Genomic DNA, 25,238 nt, shown 5'->3' on the forward strand with positions numbered 1-25,238 from the left:
CCCTATGGAATCAGCTCCCCCCTGAGCTTCGGATAGCCCAAAACCTCCAATCCTTTCGCCGCGGCCTCAAAACACACCTGTTCCACCAAGCTGACCTAGACTGACAGGCATCTTAATTAATTTATATTTAGTATTTTTAATTCATTTTTAAATTCTCTAATTTTTTATTGCACTGATGTTCTCAATTTCATTTATCTTGATTTATGCACTTATTATATGTTTTATTGTGAGCCGCCCTGAGTCCTTCAGGAGATAGGGCGGGATATAAATCCCATCAATAAATAAATAAATAAATATGAAATTGCTGCAGTCTGGAAAACACAGAAAACACACTGAAAAGTTTGTTTTCTTTATCTGTAATTATTTAGGGATAATAAATCTAAGAACACTAAAGACTATGATTAAATAATAGATTTTGAATTACAAGAGTACTTCAAAACAGTATGTATTTAGAATCCTGATTAATTTTACAAAATAAGAAACAAAATGGCATGATTTTTAAGCATTTGTGCCTTTCATCAATTATAATTAAGCAAAATTATACTGAATAGTTGCTTCACTGTTTAAAACCTGGTTCAGCATATTTGTATTATTATGCCAAGACAGTAAATAGCAAACCGTAACCAAGCAAGTGATTAATATTTAATGTCTTTTAAAATGTGCATGCAGAGTTTAGTTTAAACAATGAAGAAATTAAAGCTCACAAATTATATGAAAAATGGAAAAAAAAATCTTTCTTTACATTGTCATTTTGAATAAGAAGTCTCAGGACATATTCTATATTGTTGATCTGGCCAGATCTATTGTTCTTATCCAACTGGGTGGAGAATAGTATATGTGGGCAGATACTAAACTGAATAAACAAAACTTGGAAATAAAATGCATATTTCTTCTACTATTTTACTGAATGTAATAGTTACACCCCATCTGCCTTCCAGTCATACTGCATTCACATTTGACATGGGAGGGATTTGCTCTAATGACCAGACCTGTAGTTAAGTAACACTTCATATACCAACAGGTATGTTTCAGGTATTAGTTCCATATTAGCAAGTATTGGTAACTTTAGATTTCCATGAGACGTAATGACACATTTGTCAGTTTGATTATGATGTCAATAATCTAAAGAAACAAAAATTAATACATTTAAAATTCAAGACTAACAAAAACAAAGTTAAATGCCATTTAAATGACATTACAGCTCCATAGCATATACTCAAAAAAATAGTTCTCTTTAATTTTTCCTTCATAAAATTAGCTCTTGTGCATATGTACAAGTGAATTTAGCTATAAGCCAGTCAGATTTGCAGAAATTCCAAATCCTGGTTTATCTTACTTCTCCCTTAAATGTTGGCAAAGTTGAACTTTTCCAAGAATAAAGTCAGAACCAAAAATGGCATTTTCACAGTTTTACATTGCAAGCTTCAACCTTCAGGACTGCAGGCTGTCAGCCATAATAGAGCGATGGCTCATCATCACTTATATCCGAATCATCTTCGTCCATTTCACCTTCGATGACCGATTTTTTCCCTTTGCAGCATGACACAATTAATCCAATCAAAAAAACCTGTGAATTTACATCAACACACTGTGTTACTGGAGGTCAGATGAAGGATGCAACAGATTTTATGTGAGGCAATATTATTGCCACGATGCACATGTTGTAGGTATAGTTATCCTAGAACATTAGATTGTATTCATAATCATCTTTCAATAAGATTACTTACTCCAATAAAAGCCCAATTGCCAAAGTAATATACAGCATTGAAGAACCAAAATTTGTGTAGAAACAGATATGTCCGAGTAACTGTGCACTGATCTGGAGGGGGATAAAAAAAAAAGCAGCAGCTAAGAATTGCTCTTAAATGTTAGGAAATGAATTTTAAAAGGTCATGATTCTTCCAAGTATACATGGATTCTCTTTACAACTGCATAAATGTGTGTGTGTGTGTGTGTGTATGTGTGCATACATATACATACATACACAAGTTATATATATATGTATATGTATGTATATATATATATATATATATATATATATATATATATATATATATATACGCGGTGGCTCAGTGGGTTAGGACGCTGAGCTTGCCGATCAGAAGGTTGGCAGTTTGGCGGGTCGAATCCCGAGTGCCGCGTAACACAGTGAGCGCCTGTTACTCGTCCCAGCTTCTGCCAACCTAGCAGTTCAAAAGCACGTAAAAATGCAAGTAGAAAAATAGGGATTGCTACGGTGGGAAGGTAACAGCGTTCTGTGCGCCTTTGGCGTCTAGTCATGCCCACGGAGATGTCCTCGGACAAGCGCCTTTGGCGTCTAGTCATGCCCACGGAGATGTCCTCGGACAAGCGCTGGCTCTTCGGCTTTGAAACGGAGATGAGCACTGGCCCCTAGAGTCGGAAACGACTAGCATGCATGTGCGGGGGAACCTTTACCTATATATATATATATATATATATATATATATATATATATATATATATATATATATATATATATATATATATATATATATATATATATATATATATATATATATATATATATATATATATATATGTATGTATGTGTATACACACACACACACTTACCAAATATCTTTCATTTTTCAATCTAAACGGATGAAAAAGGATTCATAAACACAATTTGTCAGTTTCAGGAATCAAATTTACTATTCAGTCTCTGAAATCTAATAAGGCACCTGGAGATTATTTTTTTTACTGCCTGATCTTTTCAAGACTGGTTGATTGGTGGGTCCCATTATTAGCAGAGCTGTTGTCCCATATAAATTGCATCCCAGTCAGATGAGAAGTCGCCATTATAACCCTCATGTATATAAAGAGGGAGGCACGGGTGGCCCCAAAATTATAGACTGAGAAGCCTTACTAAAATTCGGACTAAAATGTATACAAAACATCCTCTGAGTAAAGTAGAAGACAGAGAAATAGGAAAAAAAAACTTTTTAGTGGAGGAGCAAGCTGGATTCAGACTAGAGCACATCACAATATTATTTGACATCACCTCATAACAAAACAACTAACTAATGGCAAAAAAACATTTAACAACATTATAGATATCAGTGTGGCTTTTGATTCTATAAACAAAAATATTCTGGGGAAGAAACTGCCTAACTTAAATATGGGAACCCAGACTCTTTACTCAAACACCCATTTGAAAGCCTGCATGGGTGTAAATGGTCCTCTAAGAATACACTTACCCATAATAGTGTCAGCCAGGGACTGTATTTTAGCCTGAATGTTTTTTAACATCTATGTCCATAATATTCCAGGATTCTGTATGCTTCGCACACTCTCATATGCCAAAGATCCACGACAAATTTATTAATACCGTTTTATATCCTGACGATTTGGCACTTTCAATAGGGTTAATTAGTATGCCACTACTTCGCAAGACAGTTTGTCAAAATCTACATTAAACTTTTTTTTAAAAAAATAGCATGTCTTGAAATTTTACATCTGGAATCTGTATATGCTAAATAAGCCTACACTTTATTCTCAGAAGAATGGGTATGGAAGTGCATGTTAAGGGGGGGGGGGGATGGACATTGTTGGCAAACTGCAGTAAGGCCGAGCCACATTCTACAAGCAAGGCCTTGTTCTTCTGCCATTTCATTTAGGAGGAGAGTATCAGCAGAATCAACTTACTTCACTGACCCTACTTTCTTAGTCCTCCAGAAGAATTAAGAACGTAGTTTATAGATGCTAAGTCAGAAATACAGAAGTACACAAATATACATTTGTTCTCAAACCCACAGATCTACAGTCCAAGTTTAATAGTTAAGATTGCAATTTTATAATTTAAATATCAGAACTTACTTATACATGGCATGACTGCTCTTTTCCAATATTGGAACTTGTCAAAACCACAGAGCCAGATCTTTTCTGTGACGTTCAAACCCTCCACCGGGAACTGAACTTACAGACTACTGAACTTTAAATTACCATATGCAGTGCATTAGCTTTGGGAGCTATCCAGGCTCTGGTGCTCAGCAGTGTGGCAGGAAGGGATATGCAGAATCTATCAGAATGGCACATATATGAGAGAACACCTATCTGACCTTGACGAATATAAATCACCGGGACCCGACAGATTACATCCCAAAGTTCTGAAGGAGCTGGCAGATGTAATCTCAGAACCTCTGCACCATATCTTTCAAAAATCCTGGAGCACCGGGGAAGTACCTGAGGATTGGAAAAGGGCTGGTGTGGTTCCCGTCTTCAAAGAAAGGAAGGGGGGAAAAACAGACCCAGGAAACTACAGACCAATTAGTCTAACACCAATACCTGGGAAGATCTTGGAAAAGATAATCAAAAAACAGATCTGTGAACAACTAGAAGCAAACAAAGTTATAACCAGTAGCCAGCACAGGTTTGTCAAAAACAGATCATGTCAAACCAATCTTATTTCATTCTTTGATAAAGTGACTAAATTAGTAGACCAGCGAAACGCTGTAGACATAGTATACTTAAGACTTTAGTAAGGCATTTGACAAAGTAGACCACAACCTGCTGCTTGGTAAGCTAGAAAAAAAGATGGGATAGACAACAACACCATCAAGGTGGATCTGTAGCTGGCTGACAAACTGTACTCAGCCAGTAGTCCTCAATGGCACTACATCGACATGGAGAGAAATAAGCAGTGGGGTACCACAAGGCTCCGACTTAGCCCCAGTACTCTTCAATATCTTCATTAATGACTTAGATGAGGGAACAGAAGGGGAACTCATCAAATCTGCAGATGACACTAAACTGGCAGGAATAACCAACACCCCAGAAGTCAAGCTCAGGATCCAAAAAGACCCTGATGAACTTGAACAATGGGCCCTATCCAACAAAATGAGTTTTAATGTGCAGAAAATCAAAGTTTTACATTTAGTCAGGAAAAAAAAAATCAAAGGCACAAATACAGATTGGATGAGACCTGGCTCAAAAACAGTAACTGTGAGAGAGATCTTGGAATCCTAGTGGGCGATCACTTGACTATGAGCCAGCAGTGTGCAGCAGCCGCCAATAACGCTAATACAATCCTGGGTTGTATAAACAGAAGCATAGAATCAAGATCACATGAAGTATTAGTACCGCTTTATAAAACCCTAGTAAGACCACACCTGGAATACTGCAACCAATTTTGGTCATTATACTACAAAAAAGATGTTGAGACCTTGGAAAAAGTTCAGAGAAGAGCAACTAAAATGATCCAAGGCCTGGAGACTAAAACATATGAAGAACGGCTGCAGGACTTGGGTTTGGCTACTCTAAAGAAAAGAACAAATGGGTGACATGATAGCAGTATTCCAGTATTTAAGGGGCTGCCACAAAGAAGAGGGAGGGGTCAAACTATTCTCCAAAACACCAGAGGGCAGGACAAGAAACAATGGTTGGAAACTGACCAAAGAGAGAAGCAACCTGGAATTAAGGAGAAACTTCCTGACAGTGGAATAGCTTGCCTCCAGAAATCGTGGGTGCTCCATCACTGGATATTTTTAAGAAGAGGCTAGACAGTCACTTGTATGAAATGGTATAGGTTCTCCTGCTTGGGGGGGAGGGGGGGCTGGACTAGAAGACCACCAAGGTCCCTTCCAGTTCTAGTCTATTCTATATACAGTCCAAATTCCCTTAAGATCTCAGCTAAATACAGATGTTGCAATATATTATGCCCCTGCATTTAGGTTTTTACATGATTTCCACCACCACTGGAGTATGGGGTTTGGGTTTGGCAGAGGATTTGAACCAGACAAAAAAGATGTGGTTACATACATCTGACGAATCGCAATATAGGACCAAACTGCCTCCTGGTGTCTATATAAATAATACCACAATAGCGTGGTCTAGAAATTAACTGCTGGCCTAGAAACCAGGAGACCGTAAAGCTCTACTCCCATCTTAGGCATGAAAAACTGACTGGGTGGCTTTGGGCCAGTCCTCAAGCTATGACCATTTGTTCAGTGGCCATTCAAAGGTATGCAGATACTAAATAGGACACCCATTCCCAAAGTTACAGTCCTTGCAGCACTCCTGTGCTCACGTGATTAAAACCTGGACGCTTGGCAGCTCACCCACACTTACCAGAGGGCTTTTCAAACCACCCCCCCCCCACACACACACTCACCTCCTTTCCATCCCTGCCGTTTTGGTCCCTGCACTCCATCACCCCTTTGCCAGCTGTGGGGTGCCAGTGAGCCCCTGAGCTGCCCGTGGCAAGCAGCCCAGAGCTGTGTGGTTCTGGGGCTACTTGCTGCCTCCCAAGGGAGGAAACAGTTGCTAAAAGGCAAGAAAGGGGGGAGAGGAGGTAGATGATTGGGAGGGGTTGAAGGGGCGGCAGTCCTCTACCGTGGAAGAATTGAGGCTAGGAAGGACTGGGAATGGCTTGTATCTGGGTGGGTCCTCGTCTAATGACCGGTGAAATTCAGCAATAGGGAGTGTCGCTAAGCAATGCAGTCCTGTGACATCAAGCTTTACAGGTAGTCCCCAGCTTACAACCAATTGCTTTAGCGTCCATTTGAAGTTACAACAGACCTCCCCAGACTTACTTACAACCCGGTTTTGAAGTTCTGAGGGCTGCCCCTGCTGATCGCATTTTGGGTGCTTGGCAGTTGGCCCACGTTTACGACCAATTGCGAGGCATGAGACTGCACTTTTGGCGGAAGGGCCAAAACTGACACTTACTTCCACTTTCCATTGGCTAAAATGGGACCGTTTACTGACCACAGCATTCTGTGCTGTTCACTTAACATCTGCCACAAAAAAGGTCGCAGAAACCAGGTGCAGTCACATGGTGACCCGCTTAACAACTGTCGTGCCTCATGATCATATTTTGGACTCAATTATCTTCATACGTCAAAGACTAGCTGTACAACCACGCTGCAACAGCAATGGAAATCCTGGTCCCAATCGCCACTGTGACTTGAGGACTGCCTGTATGCTGTATTGAAAGTGAGAATTTCTACCCCTCCGAGATGGGAAAGGTGGAAATTATCTAAACTTTGTTCACGGAGATCTAACAGAATCCGACATTCGCATTTTCCTCTCTGAAAGCTTGAGGGAAGATGGACTGGATATACAACATTTTGATCAGACTCAAAACTTGTTTAATGACTACTTCAAGCCCCAAGGAAAAACAGAATACTGATTTTCTCCCTTATTTCAACATATCATCTAAAATCACTCACTTGCTTTCACTTCCATAAGCCAGCCTTGATCTCCAGAATTAGCACTAGATTCAGCCACCTGCATCATCTACCATCTATTTTCATAAAATCACAGAGTTGGAACGTATCTTAAGAGATCAACTAGTCTGATTATGTCAACAATCTTTTCATATTATACCTTAATGCTATCTTAGCTGAATTAATTTCCACTCAAAACAAATGAGCCGCTACAGCCTCGGCTTTTTCCACAGCATCTTGCTGGTCAGTCCAGGTGCAGCCAGTCCTCATTTAGCAACTGCTTTGTTTAGCGAGTGTTTGCAGTTACGACAACAATGAAAAAATAAAGTTACAACCCATCCTCACAGTAACAAACTTCACAGGTCTATACAGGTAGGACTCAACTTACAGCCACAACTGGGATCAGAATTAAGTAAATCCAACTTCCCCCATTCCCTTTGCTTATCCAGAAGCTGGCTGGAAAGGTTGTAAATGGCAGTCACATGACCACAGAAAATGGCAAATCCTGTAAGTGATGACTTACAAAGCCCTACATGGCATGGGTCCGGATTACCTACAGCAACACCTGCGGCCGGCGTCAACTTCCCTCCATCCAGTGCGCTCCCACAGAGAGGGCCTCCTCAGGGTGCCTCCGATCAGAGAATGTCGATTGGTGGCCCCCAGGGGGAGGGCGTTCTCTGTGGGCGCGCCAGACCTTTGGAACCGCTTGCCGGTTGAGCTCTGAACGGCCCCCGACCTTCGCTCCTTTCGGCGTGATCTCAAAACTTTTCTTTTTGAACAAGCTGGCCTGGTCTGATGGGTTGGGGCTGGGTTTTATAATCGGTTTTAACTTTTAATATGTATTAATTTATTACGGGCATTGTAGTTTAATTACTTTTTAATTTTTGTATCCTGGTTTTTATTATGTATTGCCCTGTTCACTGCCCTGAGTCCTTCGGGAGAAGGGCGGTATACAAATTAAATTATTAAATCAAATTAAATTAAATACATGCTAGTTGTCAAGTGCCTCAGTTTTGATTATGTGATCATGGGGATGCTGTGGTTGTTATAAATGCAAGAACCAGTTGTAGGTCACTTTTTCCAGTGCTGTTGTAACTTCAAATGGTCACTAAATGGTCACAACCACTAAAGAATGGTTGCAAGATGATAACTACTGTAAAGCCAAGGAAAGCTGAATTATAAGCACAGAGTTTCATTTAGCGGTTGAGTTGCTGGTTACAGCTATGGTCACTAAATGAGGATTATTTTATTCTGTACCCTTTTGTTTCAAGCAAATCCTATCTGACTTTTTAATGCTCTAAAATACATCCTCTATCTGGGAAAAGTTACAAAGCAAGTCAAGAGCAAGTTGCTTTGAGATGATTGATGTTGTTGTGAGTGCACACAACAATACCAAGAAAGCACAGCCTTTCTGAACCTTCAGTATGGTCTGTTAAATGAGAGCCATAACCCAGAAATCCAAATGAAAGAGAATGACTGGACTAAGATCACCAACATAGTTTTGTCACTTGGGAAATGGAATGTACATTCTCTATGATTTCTATGGACTACACAGAAATTTTTAATTACATTTTCAAGCACCATTCAGGAAAGAAAAAAATAAACTACTTTAAAAAACCCAATAGAAGACAAAAGAGAAACTTCCTTTAATTTAGCCTGTGTTCTGTACCAGCCTACTACTGGCCCTGCAGATAAGGCAGGGACAACCCCTTTACAAGAAGGCAAGAGGCTGGAACTAAGCCTGCCAAATTTATGGACACAAAAGCAAACAGAGCAAAACAAGACACGAACCATGAAACAGGAGCTATTCAAACAGTTGCCTTCAGCAAACCAGCCCTCCCACACATTCCCCTTTTAAACAGTTCAGGGCGTGGCTTCTCTCTGCCTCCTTCCGAGGTGCCCCATTGCCTTCCTCTGTTTAGTCCTGATTGACTGCCTCCTGCGTCGGGCGTCCTTGAACAGGGCCAGCTGTGGGTCATCTTCATCCACGCTGTCAGGCTCACACAGCTGGGTCTGTGTCGTAACCAGATGGGAGGGGCCTGGCTGAGGGCTCTGCAGAGCCTCATCAACAAGCTCTCCAACACCCTCAGCAAGCTCTGCAACACCCCCCTCCTCTTCCTCTGAATCGTCCGACCCAACTGCCAACCCACAGGCTGACCCTGAATCACAACAGCCTGTGATCATTCCCTCTTGTGCATCTTGTGGCAATTCACAGAATCAAAGAAGGCAAGAGTGGGAAGTTCCTCTAGGGGGTCGTCAAGTCCAACACATGGTGCAAGAATCTCCACCTTGGCATCTCCACCAGATGGTTTTCAAATTCTGCTTAAACACTTCCAGCGAAGGACAGACCACCACTCCTAAAGCAGTTTGTTCCTTTGTTGAACAGTTAAAGAACATTTCCTGATTTTCAACAATATCTGCTGCCTTGTAATTTAAAGCCATTGTTTCTTACCCTGACTTCTGCAACAACTCTGAACACTTCTGCACACGACAGCACTTCAGATATTTGAAGACAAGCTATTATGTGTCCCCACAGGCTAAACATAGTCAACAACACTTCACAAATGTTTACTCTCAGGTCCTTAATCTTTGCTGCTCTCTTCTGGACCCATTCTTCTATAGTTTGATAACTGCTTCTCTCCAGCCTGTTTTACTTTTTTCTGTCTGTCTTGACAGACCTTGAAAGCCAGCTCCATAGAACAAACATCTACACTGTCCACTCCCATGACCAAGTACCTTGCAAATTAAGTAAGTTGCTGACAACATTAAACACTACATGTTTCAGAAAGAAATCTGTCATAGTACAATACCACTTCAGTTTTTTTTTTCTACCAATTAGCCAAGAAGAAATTCAGCTTGATTATCTTTCACCTTCACTAAAACAATGAAGAGCCAAAAGAGGAGCCAGAAACTGTTGCCATGGGAATGTAGCGCACCCACACTACTGATGCAATGGGAGAGCGTCCTGTAAAGCTTGACAAAAATAATCTAAGGTCTTCTGTTCCTTATTCATACCAAGATAGGTGTATTTTAAAGGAACATTTAGCTTTAACACCTGCTACAGATAATATACAACACTGACAGGGCAAAAAAGTATTAAAAGATTCTATGACAGATTTCTCAAGAGAATATCTCAAATGAGTAAGTAAAGTGCAGATGTTTTTTCCAGAGAAGATGGATTTAGGGAAAGCAAAAGCCTATCCTGAATTTGAGTAGCCAACTCAGCAAGATCCAGAGAAAAAGCTGGGGAGCCATCAACCAAGGTTTGTCTAAAAATAACCTCAATGAATCTACGTTAAAGTTAAAGAGGCTAATTATTTATGTGCTATTTTCTTTTAAATCACGGGATAAAATTACAAAGAATCACAAATGAATGCTGTTAAGTACCTTATTTTTGGAAACATTTTTTAAAATCAAACACTTTTCAGTACTAAAGGTGCCATACCAAACATCTTTCAAGAATCATTTGTGAAAAAGGTTGAATCTCCTCCAAGTTAGCTTCTGGCTAGTTTGGATTGTGTTTAAGCCCTAACAAGGATGACTAGGTGCTGATATTTGTAAGACTATTCTTAAAGACAGGAAGTTCTTACACTGATCCTTCAGCCATGAAAATATTGCATCAAAATATGTTTTTGGTTCCCTCACTTCAGTGATGAGGCATGCTGGAAATGTACTGCAGAAATACCATGTACCTTGTTAATCTTGAAGCTCACAATTAATAGCTAAAGGTGATTTTTTTCCCTTTAATAACCTCAGACCAACTAACGTGGAATATGTGAAGTGATATCAATGTATTTTTATATTTCACAACGTATTATCTGAATTTCTATGTACCAAATAACCTTAAGTAATTAACATGGTATAGATCAGGGGTCTTCAAACTTGGCCCTTTTATCACTTCTGGACTTCAATTCCCAGAATTCCTCAGCCAGGCATGCTGGCTGAGGAATTCTGGGAGCTGAAGTCCACAAGTCATAAAACGGCCAAGTTTGAAGACCCATAGTATAGGTAGTCCTCAGTTACCAATGGTAATTTGAACAGGGAACTCCATTACTAAGCAGCCAGGTTGTAAGGGGCAACATCATGTGATTGCATTGAGTTACAACAGCCATTCCGGCAGCCCCAGTAGTTGCTATAAAGCAAATCCTGCCCAGTTCCAGTATCCTGCTGTCATGTGATCACCAATTGTGATCAGCTTCCCTACTGACTTTGCTTGTTGGAGGGAGTGAACAAGCAATGTTGTAATTGTGAACCAGTTGTCTGAATCACAATCCTGTGACTCAGGAACCCTGTGAAAGCTGCAATTACAAGAACCTGACATAGGTACCCCTTGTTCAGTGCCATCGTACGTTTGAACAGTCAACAATTGCTGAACCAATGGACATTAAATAATAATTACCTGTAATAATTATAGAATGCCTTTGGGTGATCCAAGGACATTTTAAAAGACAAATGGGTATCCTGAAATATTTAACCAAATCTTTTCCCCGAAGAAGTTACAGAGGACAAATGGCCAATTACATAATTAAAAATAAAGTTGTTATTCAGTGTTGTAAATATTTACAAGAAAATACAGTGGTACTCAATTGCTTTGAAACTCATTACTTTGGTACTCAACACCTTTTGGCGTGAAAATTTTGTCCCAGTATTCATTGTTCGTTTGATATTCAACGCACAAGCTACAACTGGTCGGTGTCGGCTGCCTTGGAACTCACTACATTATTCCTTATGGGAAAAATTTGTTTGGTACTCATTGTGCCTCCTGGAACCAATTAAGGATGAGTACTGATGTACTACTGTATATATATTTCACTCACTAAGGGCATTAGCTTCCATTTCATCCATCTACTGTATAAGACCTCATTCTCTATTTCCCAAAGTCAGTGATTATGCCAAATAACCTCACATCAAATATGGAAATACCTTTAGTTCAAACAAAAATTTCCTCTTTATTAAAAATCTCACAGCATATAAAATAAAAACAAAAATTAAGAATATTTGCTGTAGAATTGTCCAGACATGCCTGAGATTAAATATTGAACTAGTTTATACTATTAATTTACACCACATAAAATCCTCTCTTTTCCAATAATTTAGATGACTCTTAAAACATATTGGATTTCAAAAACCCTTTAGTTTGCTTTACTTTTTTCTTGTTTTTGCTGTTCAAATTATTAAATGCAGGACTTGCCTTTCTGGTTATATAAGATATATTATATACAATAGAATGGGGTCCTCAACCTTGGCAACTTTAAGATTTGTGGACTTCAACTCCAAGTCCACAGGTCTTAAAGTTGCCAAGGTTGAGGACCCCTGCAATAGATAATACATTTTTTTTTAAATTTGACTGTAAAGTCAACACATTGGGTTAACTATTAAAATACTAAACAATTTAGAGCTTGAAAAAAGATATATAGAAACACATTTCTTAATATCTGGAGAATGGGAATCACACACCTCTCCTTAGGCAATGTGTTGTGAGAACAGCAGTGCAACACCATTAAGGAGATTATGCTGCTAGCTGAAGTAACTAAGCAGATTTATATAGACTATCCCAAAACAAGATAACTTAAATGGTTCTCACTCTTCCCATTATTACTCTACATTTTAAGCTTGTAAAGTACCTTGGAGGCCTCTTTCAAAGCTGAAAAGGGTGGCACCTAAATAAATAAAACATGTGCAGGAAAAAGCCCAAAATGTAAATTGAGATCTAATTCTGCAGCGAAGGAGCTTTATTATCCTGAGCCAACTACTACACTCTGTGACAAGAAATAACACACAAGAAAATCAAAGTAGCATATTCCATGCCATACGCAACCCCCTCCAGCTGCTTATCTGAATTAAAGAAAATGAACAGACCTACAGATGGCTCTCTACAGTAATCTGACAAAAAAAAAATATAGCCGGTTTTTTTGGATCCCTTTGGTCTTCACAAGACAGGAAGGGAAAGTTCAAATTTGGAGAGCTGAGAGGAGGAGAAAAGGTACCTGGGCATGGAAGGAAGGAGAAGAAAGAAATCCTGTTTAGGGTGAAAATATTAAATTCATCTGATAATCAACTTGCCCAAGCAGCATTAATACTTAAAGGAATCCACGTTTTGCACCCAATCTTGTCTGTGTCCTTTGTCTTCAATAGCTTTGATTCTTACCAGTGAAATTAAAACTATCACCTGAAATCCCAGATAACTGAGGAAATAACTGCCACCTTCTATTGGATAAAAATGGTGCATGCATGTTCAGCAATGAGACCAGGCTATGATCCATTCAAAATGTCTACTATTAAAACCGCCTATTAAATCTACTGAAAGAAACTGGCTTGGTGAACTTTGGGTTGATATTGGTGGATAGTTCTTTTCATAACTATCATTTTCTTCTTGAACTGTCCTTCATTATGAAAACTACAATGAATGGGAACATTTGTCTCAACTCACATACACTTTCTCACAATTCTCTTCTGCCTGAAAATCTAAGATAATGTATAATTAAAGAAATATTATGTGCCCTTAAAGGACACAATTAAAGCTAAGCCATGCTGAAAATAGAAGAACTCCATGGGATTGACCTACATTTCAAACATTATGTTTGCAGCTTTTTCAAAATTTAACAAGTAAATGAAGCCACAAGACTAGTTACTGCATTTTTTCCTACAGAAAAGAGGTAGATACTGTATGCTAATGGGTATAAATATCTAAAGGAGAGCTTGCTTTAGATATAGGGGGGAAGTGTTTTTAATTTCACTCATTATCCTACAAAATTTTTTATGTGGCATTCACCCAAAGTTAGGCATGTGCTTTAATATTGCGGGCCACCTAAAGTGAGTCTAAAATTATACCAGGGCAGAATTGCTTCCATCTATAAATTCCACTAGAAATCTTGTGTCCTATGAACATAGTGATTTTTTTTCTGAATTATAATTAGTAATTTTTCTCAGAATTGAAAATGGCTATTTCTGTGGTAAGTTCAAAATTATTGTTATAAATGTGCAAATAATGCCACTTTCTAATTTTAGAAAATAACTGTATAAAGTGACAACTAAGGATAGTCTTATACTAATATTTAAATATGGCCTTATACATCTGAATAAAGTTATTACAGAATTGATAAGTTTTATTTTTGAATTTGTTCCTTACTATTTTTTATAATAGAGTTCCCCTGTGTTTATTTTATTGATTTAAAAACTACCACACTCTTGAGGCCCCTGACATTTTCATTATAATATATACCCACAACCTTGAGATTCCTTTTCTTGTCAATCCTTGATAATTGTAATATTTGTTTTGAATATGGATGCATTGTTTTTAATCCCATTTATATCCCACCCTTCTCCGAAGACTCAGGGCGGCTTACAATCTAAAGCACAATGTGCTTAGCAATAGCCTTCATTCTATGTATATACCTGCTTATTAGGGCTTTCGGCCCCCTCCAAGCGGCATTTTTACAAAGTCAGCTTATTGCCCCCAACAATCTGGGTCCTCATTTTACCTACCTCAGAAGGATGGAAGGCTGAGTCAACCTTGAGCCTGGTGGGATGCGAACCTGCACTAATTGCAGGCAGCTGGTGTTACTTAAGGAAGCATTAGCCCACTGCTCCACCAAGGCTCTTTACTATCACATTTACCATGTCTTTTTTATCTGAACTGACCCCCTCCCCTTTTCTATTTATTAACAATTCCTCTGGAGGAAAGACCCAGACTAACTTCTGAAGATAAATGTAGCCCTGAGAACTAGAAGTTTGTTTTACAACTTGCTAACTTTTCAGTTTAAAACCATTTTATTTTTTACAGATTATTTTAAACATTATCACAATAAAAAGAGTATTTTGCAAGAGTATACATGGTACAAGACAGGGAATTAATTTTAAAAATAAGAAAGTGAGGTCACTTCATGATGGACCTTCAAAATAAAGCATTTTTCTCCTACATAATGAATTACATCGTTTTAATTACCACAAGAAACGGTGATGGCTCACAACCGAAGTTTCTTTAGAGAAACATTATACAAGTAAATGATGGATAAATGAAGAGGAGCTGTAATCACTGAACAGCACCTGCACGTATTGGTAGCATAATGCTCTAAAATAACATTTGCTGAAGAATAGAGAAGATAGTTATTTCTGCAAGCATCAAGTTAAGCACTGTGGGAAACAGGATCCTGGGATAGATATGCTTAAATCTAATTCAGCCAGGTTACTCTTCTATTCAAGGCAATATTTTTAGAAATGTAGTTGCCATAACAACCTCTTTTTTATATTACGAATGAAACCGGGATTCATGTGCAATCCCATCAGCAATGCTCTTATTTCTAATACTCTTCTGTCAGTATAATCTCATAATCAATATATACTGGTATATAAACCATAAGGCCTGGAAGTAGGATGTAAATTAGAAAGTAAATTGGACTGCTAAAATGTACTGCACTATAGAACAATGAACATATTTAAGAGAACATTCTCGCTGAACAAGGAGTTACAGCCACAACAATTTATTGCAAATGAATTAGTGTGTCAGTTTCTTTATTAAAGAGTCCTTCCTCTCAGCACTTTTTTTCTTCCCAAAAGCTGGTGGGGAAAGTAATAAATTATCTAGTTAGTGGCCAAATGCTCATCTTTACTCCAAAATACAAGTTAGTCTAGTCATCAACACATTAAAAGGTAAAGGTAAAGGTTCCCCTGCACATGCGTGCTAGTCGTTTCCAACTCTAGGGGCTGGTGCTCATCTCCGTTTCAAAGCCGAAGAGCCAGTGTTTGTCCGAGGACGTCTCCGTGGTCATGTGGCCGGCATGACTAGACGCCAAAGGTGCACGGAACGCTGTTACCTTCCCACCGTAGTAGTCCCTATTTTTCTACTTGCATTTTTACGTGCTTTCGAACTGCTAGGTTGGCAGAGGCTGGGACGAGTAACAGGCGCTCACTCTGTTATGCGGCACTCGGGATTCGACCCGCCAAACTGCCGATCTTCTGATCGACAAGCTCAGCGTCCTAACCCACTGAGCCCCCGCGTCCCTTACACATCAACACATTACTTTGAAGTAATTCTATTGAATGAAAATAAGCATCCTTAAGACTACAGTCACAGTTTTTATAAGGAAGGCAAAAATAATAATAATAATGACACATTTTTCCCAACAGTCTTCTGGAAATTATACACAAGGAATTAGCAGCCATTCTCTGCAGAAACAAACAAGCAAACAAACATACACCACTAGAGAGGAAGTAGTAAATACTTTCTCATTCACTCATGATCTTCCTTTAAATAGACTACCTCCCTAATGAATGAAGTGGAGAGTACTCAACCATCTGGACTACTTGAGGGGAAGATAATATGAAAACAGCTGTTTGTGAAGGAACATCCTTCTGAATGTTAAGCTTGTTTAAAAACTGCCCAAGGGGGGGGGGGAAACAAACCTGTCATTGCAAAACGGGCAACAGAAATATTAAAACCATCTTAAAAGTATATTCTTTTGAAAATAACAGCAAAATCTATATGGAAGGGGAATTTTGTTTATTTAGAAATGGCTACTTTCTTAGAGAAGCCATGATGTCCAAGCGTCAACAAGTTTCTAATTTCATATATTTGATATGCAACATTTAAGGGAATTTGATGACTCAGGGCCAAAGGCCTTCGTAGGACATCAGAACAGACTGTGGAAATAGAAAGACAATTCACCAACAGATTTGACAATATTTTTATTCCTTAGAAATTCATGAGATAGGAGGTGGCATATCGTCAGGATTGCAACCATAGTTGGGGATTAAGAATCAAATTAATGTCAGCTTCAAGGCAAGTTCTGATAGTGACTGGTGAGCAGCTTTAGTGTCTTCCATGAAAAAATCAATACATTCAAATAGACTTAATTACCAATTCAAGTATCTTTCACTATATATTAGAACTGGGTATGGAGTTATCTCACCTTCAGGTGCATCTGCATCACAGTCTTTGGATATGTATGTTGTTTCATTGTTCAAATGTCCTTCAAATGTCTTATTATTCTGCACAAAGAAGACATTAATTGAGGGTTATTCCATAGATACTAATGCCATTGACACATCATGTATTTTATTTGGTGCAACAAGCATCATGAGTCTTTTCTCTTTAAAAACAGATACAGGTAGTCCTCAACTTACAACAGTTCCTTAGTGATCATTTAAAGTTACAACAGCACTGAAAACAGTGACTTATGACCATTTTCCACACTTACCACCATTGCAACATCGCCATGATCAAAATTCAGATGTTTGGCAACTGGTTCATATTTATGATGGTTGCAGTGCCCAGGGGTCATGTGATCAGCTTCTGCAACCTTCTGACAAGCAAAGTCAATGGGGAAACCAGATTCACTTAACAACCGTGTTACTAACTTACCAACTGTAGTGATTCCCTTAACAACTGTGGCAAGAAAAGTTGTAAAATGGGGCAAATGTTTCACTTAGCAACAAAAATTTTGGGCTCAATTGTGATGACCGGGTCATCAAGGAATGATTGAAAATGCTTAAGGAAAAAAAGTCTACTTTGAATAATATGATATACAGTAAGTAACAGATTTACAAGCTTTGTAGTACTGTGGTCCTCGGAAAATATAAAAGTATACAATAAATTTGTGTGACACTCTCCTTCAAGAATAAAAGTAAAGAATTCATAAGGCCTTGCCTGGGTAAAAAATAAATGTATCACTTATACACTGTAGGAAGAAGTACAAGTCCTGTATGAAACCTGTTTGGAACACATTAAAACATACATGCAATTGGACCCTGGGACCACTGAAATAAAACTGTTTTGGAGCCTTCCTGTACACCAAGAGAATGGGAATATCTATGGGGCAACTACGATCCAAAAGGAAGGGCCACTACCACGAAGGCCTATCCCCTAGGCCTAGTCCAACCCCTCCTGATTTCCTAGGTGTGTGTGTGTGTGTGTGTGTGTGTGTGTGTCTGTGTGTGTAATATGGACCAAACCCACCCTCAGTGTTAGGGAAAAAAATAGGCACTATTAAGATATTGAAGGATGGAACTGGAAAAAACAATGAAAAGGAAAAAGAAAATAATTATATTTTGTCCTTCATATTATGACATTACCATTATAATGCTTAAGGTATTACACAACTGAACACTAGATTTATTACCTGAACCTATGTTCAACATAACACAAAAACTGCTTATTTCAAAATGCATGATGGCTGACTGTGAAGTTCCAAAATCTTACCGTAGTTAGATACTTTTGACTCCCATACATAACATATTGAGGGGCTAAACTGTAGATCATATAGCTGGTGTGAAGAACAATCAACAGAAGTATCATACAAAGAAAGAGAAGGGCTTGAGGTCGTGTCCTCCCCCGTCTGATCTTGTACAGCTAAAATTTAAAAAATATGTTCTTATATCAACACACTATGACATTAAAATAAGAAGTCTCTCAAAATATAATTTAAATAGGCTATCTAACCTTTCATTTGCAATTTCTGCTCCAAATTTTGAAGAATTACAGGAGTTTACAATTCCATACAAACAAAATATCGCTGGTGAATGGATGCTTTAACTTCAGGGGTCTCCAAATGTGGCAAAATTGGCTGGGGAATTCTGGGAGTTGAAGTCCACAAGTCTTAAAGTTGCCAAGTCTGGAGACCCCTGCCATTAACTTATCTAAATATGCAATCATGTTAAAATATATCAATCTATAGAAAACTGGGTTATGCCAAGCCAAATTATGAGTACATCTACCCTGGTGTTATCTATTCTTATTCTTTCCCACACAGCACATTATCCCATGTACTTAACAGCAAAGGACCAAACAAGGACAGGAAACAGAAGTAGCAAAGAAAGAGAAAAGAAGGGAGAGAACTACAGCAAAGCATGAATGAAATATCTGGCACGTGGCTTGGGATCTTATGCTTGGGTGATGTGGGCTCCACTGGGGGATTAAACTAAATGCTACTGATCCTTTCTGTGGAGCTTATAGTTTGAAAGGCACTTAAAATCATTTAGTCTTTTCTTCTGTTTTTTTTTAATCTTTGTAAGCCGCTCAGAGTCACTTGTTGAGATAGGTGGCTTTATAATTCACATAAATAAATGAAGAACAGTCCAATTTCTGCAAAATGCTGTTGCCGCAGCATTCAGTGTTTGAGATAATCAGCCCACCCGATAGTTTTACTTATAATCAAATCCAATTTTCCACAACATGAATTTCTTGTTCCTGATTTTATTTTTAGAGCAGAGGTCTTTAACCTTTTTATGCCATGGACCCCTTTGAGAATGGATCCTTTCCTAGAAAAAATGTACGTAAATGCACAAATAAAATACCTAGATTGCATTACAAAGAAAGCAAAATGTATTTGTGCTCAAATACAGTTATCATTTATTAAAACATGTGTAATATAGTAATACAGGTAGTCCTTGACTTACAACCATTCATTTAGTGATCATTCAAAGTTACAACACTGAAAACAGGGATTTCTGATCCCTTTTCACACTTACGACCGTTGCAGCATCCCCATGATCACGTGATTAAAAGTTGGGTGTTTGGCAACTGGCTCATATTTATGACGGTTGCAGTCTCCTGGGGGGGTGGGTCATGTGATCAGCTTTTGTAACCTTCTGACAAGCAAAGTCAATGGGGAAGCCAGATTCACTTAACAACCATGTGACTAGCTTCACAACTGCAGAGATTCACTTAATAACTATGGAAAGAAGGGTCATAAAATGGAGTAAAACTCACTTAACAACTGTCTTATTTGGCAACAGAAGTTTTGTGCTCAGTTGTGATCATACATTGAGGATTACCTGTTTATGTGAAAATACATTTATAATTTTTCCCCATCCAAATTCATGGATTCCCTGAAATCTATCCATAGACCCCTGTCCCCCATGGACTACAGATTAAGAATTGACTAAAGAAAAAAAATGATGTGCTATCTCATCTATGTTTTAGCCTTTCAAATATTTGAAAACAAAACTGATGACAATGGTTATCAGTTTTGGTCAGGGACAGAGAAAACTGCTTAGAGAGGGCTATAAAGTATTATGAAGTGGTATATAAGTCAGTGCTATTGCTATGGCTAAGAATTGTTTCTTTTAAAGAAAATGAGCATCTAAACATTCCATTTCTAGCAAGCGTCCATTTTCAAAGCAGCCCTGCTTAAGTAAAAAATGTATATTTAATAAAATGAAAAATGTTAAAAGTTAAGATGCCCTGTACACAATGCTTTAAAACTGAATCCACACTAATATCATATTATGAAATACTGTATGCTAAAACACTTTTTAAAATACTACCACTAATACCTGTTTTAAAATTAAGCATTTAAATATAACAAAATTGCTACCTAGTTCTTGTGGACAAATTCCAAGGCATTAAGTTTCAGAATAATTCCTGCACATGTTGTCTGGATGTGAAGCGAAATGATTTACTTGAGTTAATAGAAAACCCGACAAAACAGGTATTTGGTTTTAATACCTTTTCTGCATGTTTTATAATATGCATTTGCAATGTTTTATTTATTTGTCTAACATGCTAAATTATTTGAAAAGTGCATGAGATACAGTAAAGTTTACCCTTATCCAGAAGAACCATATACCCATGCTGCGAATTCCAGCCATTGAAGTAAATATGAAGTACATGATGATGGTAGTAATAAGAATATAGTCTAGGGGAAACACCTAGAATATAAATGCAGTATATTTATACATCAGGAAAATTTATCACATTTCAATTATGAAACATTGAGGAAAACCCAAGCAATAAAATTTTAAAAAGTTACTAAATCCAATATATTCAACAAAGATAAGACAATGACAGAAAGTAGTATTTAATCCAAATTTTGATATTATCATCAAAATAATTAATAGACTTAAACGGGTTCTTAAACAGTCAGAATTTACGTGTCCTCTCAAAAGCTCTTCTGCCCTCAATACTCATTTAATTTATGGAACGTGGGATAGCAATAATAGGACCCCTAGTGAATGGTGTGGGATCAAGAGATTCCCTGCACCAAAACATGGATAAATATCAACCTAATTTCAGGTCACAAATAGATTTAAAACAATTTGCATGCTAAAAAAGAAAACCCATAGCGGCAGGATACAATCCAGCTAGAACAATTTAGTTTATTATATATAATTTATGATATTCTCAATCAATAATAATTTGAGTAGTTTTCAAAAGATAACTTAGTTTTCCTTTTCTATCAGTCATTGTACATACTAGATATAAATACTATTTCATGTCTATTATATTATTATCATCATCATTATTAACTCATTATTTAATATTGAACTTATTTATTTTTAAAACTCTTTTATTTTATTAGCATTAAAGTCCTTAACATTCCGTAGAAGCGCATTAGGAATTTTCCTGTACTGAGCTTTTACTTACTATCTGTAGAACAGGCAATAGCATATTCAGTGGGTTGGTCAAATTAGTTCCCAGGATTATAAATCCAGAACCTATACCAGTAGAATGAAGTGCTTTATCCAAACTGTAAGAATTTAAGACATATATTGTTATTGCTTGACTTTTTTTTAAAAAAAAAACCTGCATTTAAGTACATTTTCTGTATAGAGTACTTAAAAACAAAAAGATACAAACTGACATCAACGTTTTAGAAATTATCTTATAACATTTGATAGTGACTATGATTAAGAATGTAGCATTTTCTATTTTAAATTATGCACAGATGAGGATTGACACTTGTATATATCTTCTAATCAACTTGTATATTCAGAAAACGTACCATTTTATTATAGAAAGCTCAGGAGATCCATGAAGTAGACGCTAATCTGATAATCATCACTCATGTTTCCATTAATATGAACTGTTGTATTGTTAAAGTTCTCCAAGCTTGGTTTTGGGATTGCTAACATTTCATTACCCCACTAGGAAATACCATTGTAATGTACAGGAGTTTTGGAAAAGGGCAGATTTCCTGCCAACCAAAACCCTCTTTCCAAAATTTTTTAAATTTTTAACTTTTTGGGCTATTAATTGTTATTTAATTTTATTGTAACTCTATTTTAACTTACCCCTTCATGGATTACTGCCTTGTCGTGGCGAAGGGGCTTGCGTAATTCAATGAAGCTATGAGCTATGCCGTGCAGGGCCACCCAAGACGGACAGGTCATAGCAGAGAGTTCTGACAAAACGTGATCCACTGGAGAAGGAAATGGCAACCCACTCCAGTATCTTTGCCATGAAAACCCTATGGACAGTACCAAAAGGCAAAACGATATGACGCTGGAAGATGAGCCCCTCAGGTCGGAAGGCGTCCAATATGCTACTGGGGAAGAGCAGAGGGCTAGTACTAGTAGCGCCAGAAAGAATGAAGCGACTGGGCCAAAGCCGAAAGGACGCTCAGCTGTGGATATGTCTGGTGGTGAAAGGAAAGTCCGATGCTGTAAAGATTTTTTCTCCATAGGAACCTGGAATGTAAGATCCATGAATCAAGGCAAGCTGGACGTGGTCAAACAAGAGATGACAAGACTGAACATCGACATCTTAGGTATCAGCGAACTAAAATGGACAGGAATGGGTGAATTTAATTCAGGTGACCATCAGGTATACTACTGCGGGCAAGAATCCCTCAGAAGAAATGGAGTAGCCTTCATAGTCAATAAAAGAGTAGGAAAAGCAATACTGGGATACAATCCTCAAAATGACAGAATGATCTCAGTTCGAATCCAAGGCAAACCATTCAATATCACAGTAGTCCAAGTCTATGCTCCAACCACCGGTGCTGAAGAGGATGAAATTGACCGGTTCTATGAAGCCCTACAGCACCTTATAGAACTAACACCAAAAAATGATGTCCTTATCATCATGGGGGATTGGAATGCTAAAGTAGGAAGCCAAAAGATAACCGGAATAACAGGCAAGTTTGGCCTTGGAGTACAAAATGAAGCAGGGCACAGGCTGATAGAATTTTGTCAAGAGAATACGATGGTCATAGCAAACACTCTTTTCCAACAACCCAAGAGACGGCTCTACACATGGACATCACCAGACGGTCAACACAGAAATCAGATTGACTATATGCTCTGCAGCCAAAGATGGAGAAGCTCTATACAGTCAGTAAAAACAAGACCAGGAGCTGACTGTGGCTCAGACCATGAGCTTCTCGTTGCAAAGTTTAGGCTTAAACTGAAGAAAGTAGGGAAAAGCACCAGGCCAATCAGGTATGAATTAAATCATATCCCCATTGAATATACAGTAGAGGTGACAAATAGATTTAAGGAATTAGATCTGATAGACAGGATGCCTGAAGAACTATGGACAGAGGTTCGCAACATTGTACAAGAGGTAGCAACCAAAACCATCCCAAAGAAAAAGAAATGCAAGAAAGCAAAATGGCTGTCTGAGGAAGCTTTGCAAATAGCTGAGGAAAGGAGGGAAGCAAAAGGCAAGAGAGAAAAAGAAAGATACGCCCAATTGAATGCAGAATTCCAGAGAATAGCTAGAAGAGATAAGAATGCCTTCTTAAATGAACAGTGCAAAGAAATAGAAGAAAACAATAGAATAGGGAGGACCAGAGATCTTTTCAAGAAAATTGGAGAGATGAAGGGAACGTTCAATGCAAAAATGGGCATGATAAAGGACCAAAATGGCAGGGACCTAACAGAGGCAGAAGAGATTAAGAAGAGATGGCAAAATTACACAGAAGAACTATACAAGAATGAGCTTAATGTCCCTGATAATCACAATGAGGTCACTGACCTCGAGCCAGACATCCTAGAATGTGAAGTGAAGTGGGCCTTAGAAAAGCTGAGCAACAACAAAGCTAGTGGAGGTGACAGTATTCCAGCTGAGCTATTCAAAATCTTAAAAGACGATGCAGTAAAAGTGCTACACTCAATTTGCCAGCAAATTTGGAAAACTCAACAGTGGCCACAGGATTGGAAAAGATCAGTTTACATTCCAATTCCAAAGAAAGGCAGTGCCAAAGAATGTTCAAACTATCGCACCATTGCACTCATTTCTCATGCTAGTAAAGTTATGCTTAAAATCCTACAAGCTAGACTCCAGCAGTATGTGGATAGAGAACTACCAGAAGTACAGGCAGGATTTCGAAGAGGCAGAGGAACTAGAGATCAAATAGCCAACATACGCTGGATCATGGAGAAAGCTAGAGAGTTCCAGAAAAACATCTACTTCTGCTTCATTGACTATGCTAAAGCCTTTGATTGTGTGGATCATAACAAACTCTGGCAAGTTCTTAAAGAGATGGGAGTACCAGAACATCTTATTTGTCTCTTGAGAAACCTATATGCGGGCCAAGAAGCAACAGTGAGAACTGGACACGTAACCACTGATTGGTTCAAAATTGGGAAAGGAGTCCGGCAAGGCTGTATACTGTCGCCTTGCCTATTTAACTTATATGCAGAGCACATCATGAGAAAGGCAGGGCTAGATGAATCAAAAGTTGGAATTAAGATTGCTGGAAGAAATATCAACAACCTAAGATATGCAGATGATACCACTCTAATGGCAGAAAGTGAAGAGGAACTGAAGAGTCTCTTGTTGCGAGTGAAGAAGGAGAGTGCAAAAGTTGGGTTGAAACTAAACATTCAGAAAACCAAGATCATGGCATCCGGCCCTCTCAATTCCTGGCAAATAGATGGGGAAGAAATGGAGGTAGTGACAGATTTTATTTTCCTGGGCTCCAAGATCACTGCAGATGGGGACTGTAGTCAAGAAATTAAAAGACGCTTGCTCCTTGGGAGGAAAGCCATGGCAAATCTAGACAGCACACTAAAATTAGAGACATCACCCTGTCAACAAAAGTGCGTATAGTCAAGGCTATGGTCTTCCCAGTTGCAATGTATGGCAGTGAAAGTTGGACCATAAGAAAGGCTGAGCGCAAAAGAATTGAGGCCTTTGAACTCTGGTGCTGGAGAAGACTCCTGCGAGTCCCTTGGACTGCAAGGCGATCAAACCGGTCAGTCCTAGAGGAGATCAACCCTGACTGCTCTTTAGAAGGCCAGATCCTGAAGCTAAAACTCAAATACTTTGGCCACCTAATGAGGAGGAAGGACTCACTGGAGAAGAGCCTAATGCTGGGAAAGATTGAG

The 25,238-nt window shown here is 38.4% G+C and overlaps 1 protein-coding gene across 1 annotated transcript in view; it reads right to left on the minus strand.

The window, feature by feature from the left end:
• Window positions 1-429: 429 nt before the first annotated feature.
• Window positions 430-25,238, minus strand: part of LMBRD1 (LMBR1 domain containing 1) — a 70,998-nt gene continuing 46,189 nt past the window's right edge. The window contains exons 11-16 of the mRNA XM_081345199.1: window positions 21,550-21,652; window positions 20,730-20,834; window positions 18,385-18,534; window positions 17,096-17,174; window positions 1,728-1,819; window positions 430-1,567 (exon numbers count right to left, since the gene is read on the minus strand). Coding sequence (XP_081201325.1) covers window positions 1,448-1,567; window positions 1,728-1,819; window positions 17,096-17,174; window positions 18,385-18,534; window positions 20,730-20,834; window positions 21,550-21,652 — 649 coding nt within the window. The 3' untranslated portion in view covers window positions 430-1,447. The remainder of the gene's footprint in view (window positions 1,568-1,727; window positions 1,820-17,095; window positions 17,175-18,384; window positions 18,535-20,729; window positions 20,835-21,549; window positions 21,653-25,238) is intronic.

Source organism: Vipera berus (genome assembly GCF_964194415.1).
Source record: "Vipera berus genome assembly, chromosome: 1".
Taxonomy (NCBI): Eukaryota; Metazoa; Chordata; class Lepidosauria; order Squamata; family Viperidae; genus Vipera; species Vipera berus.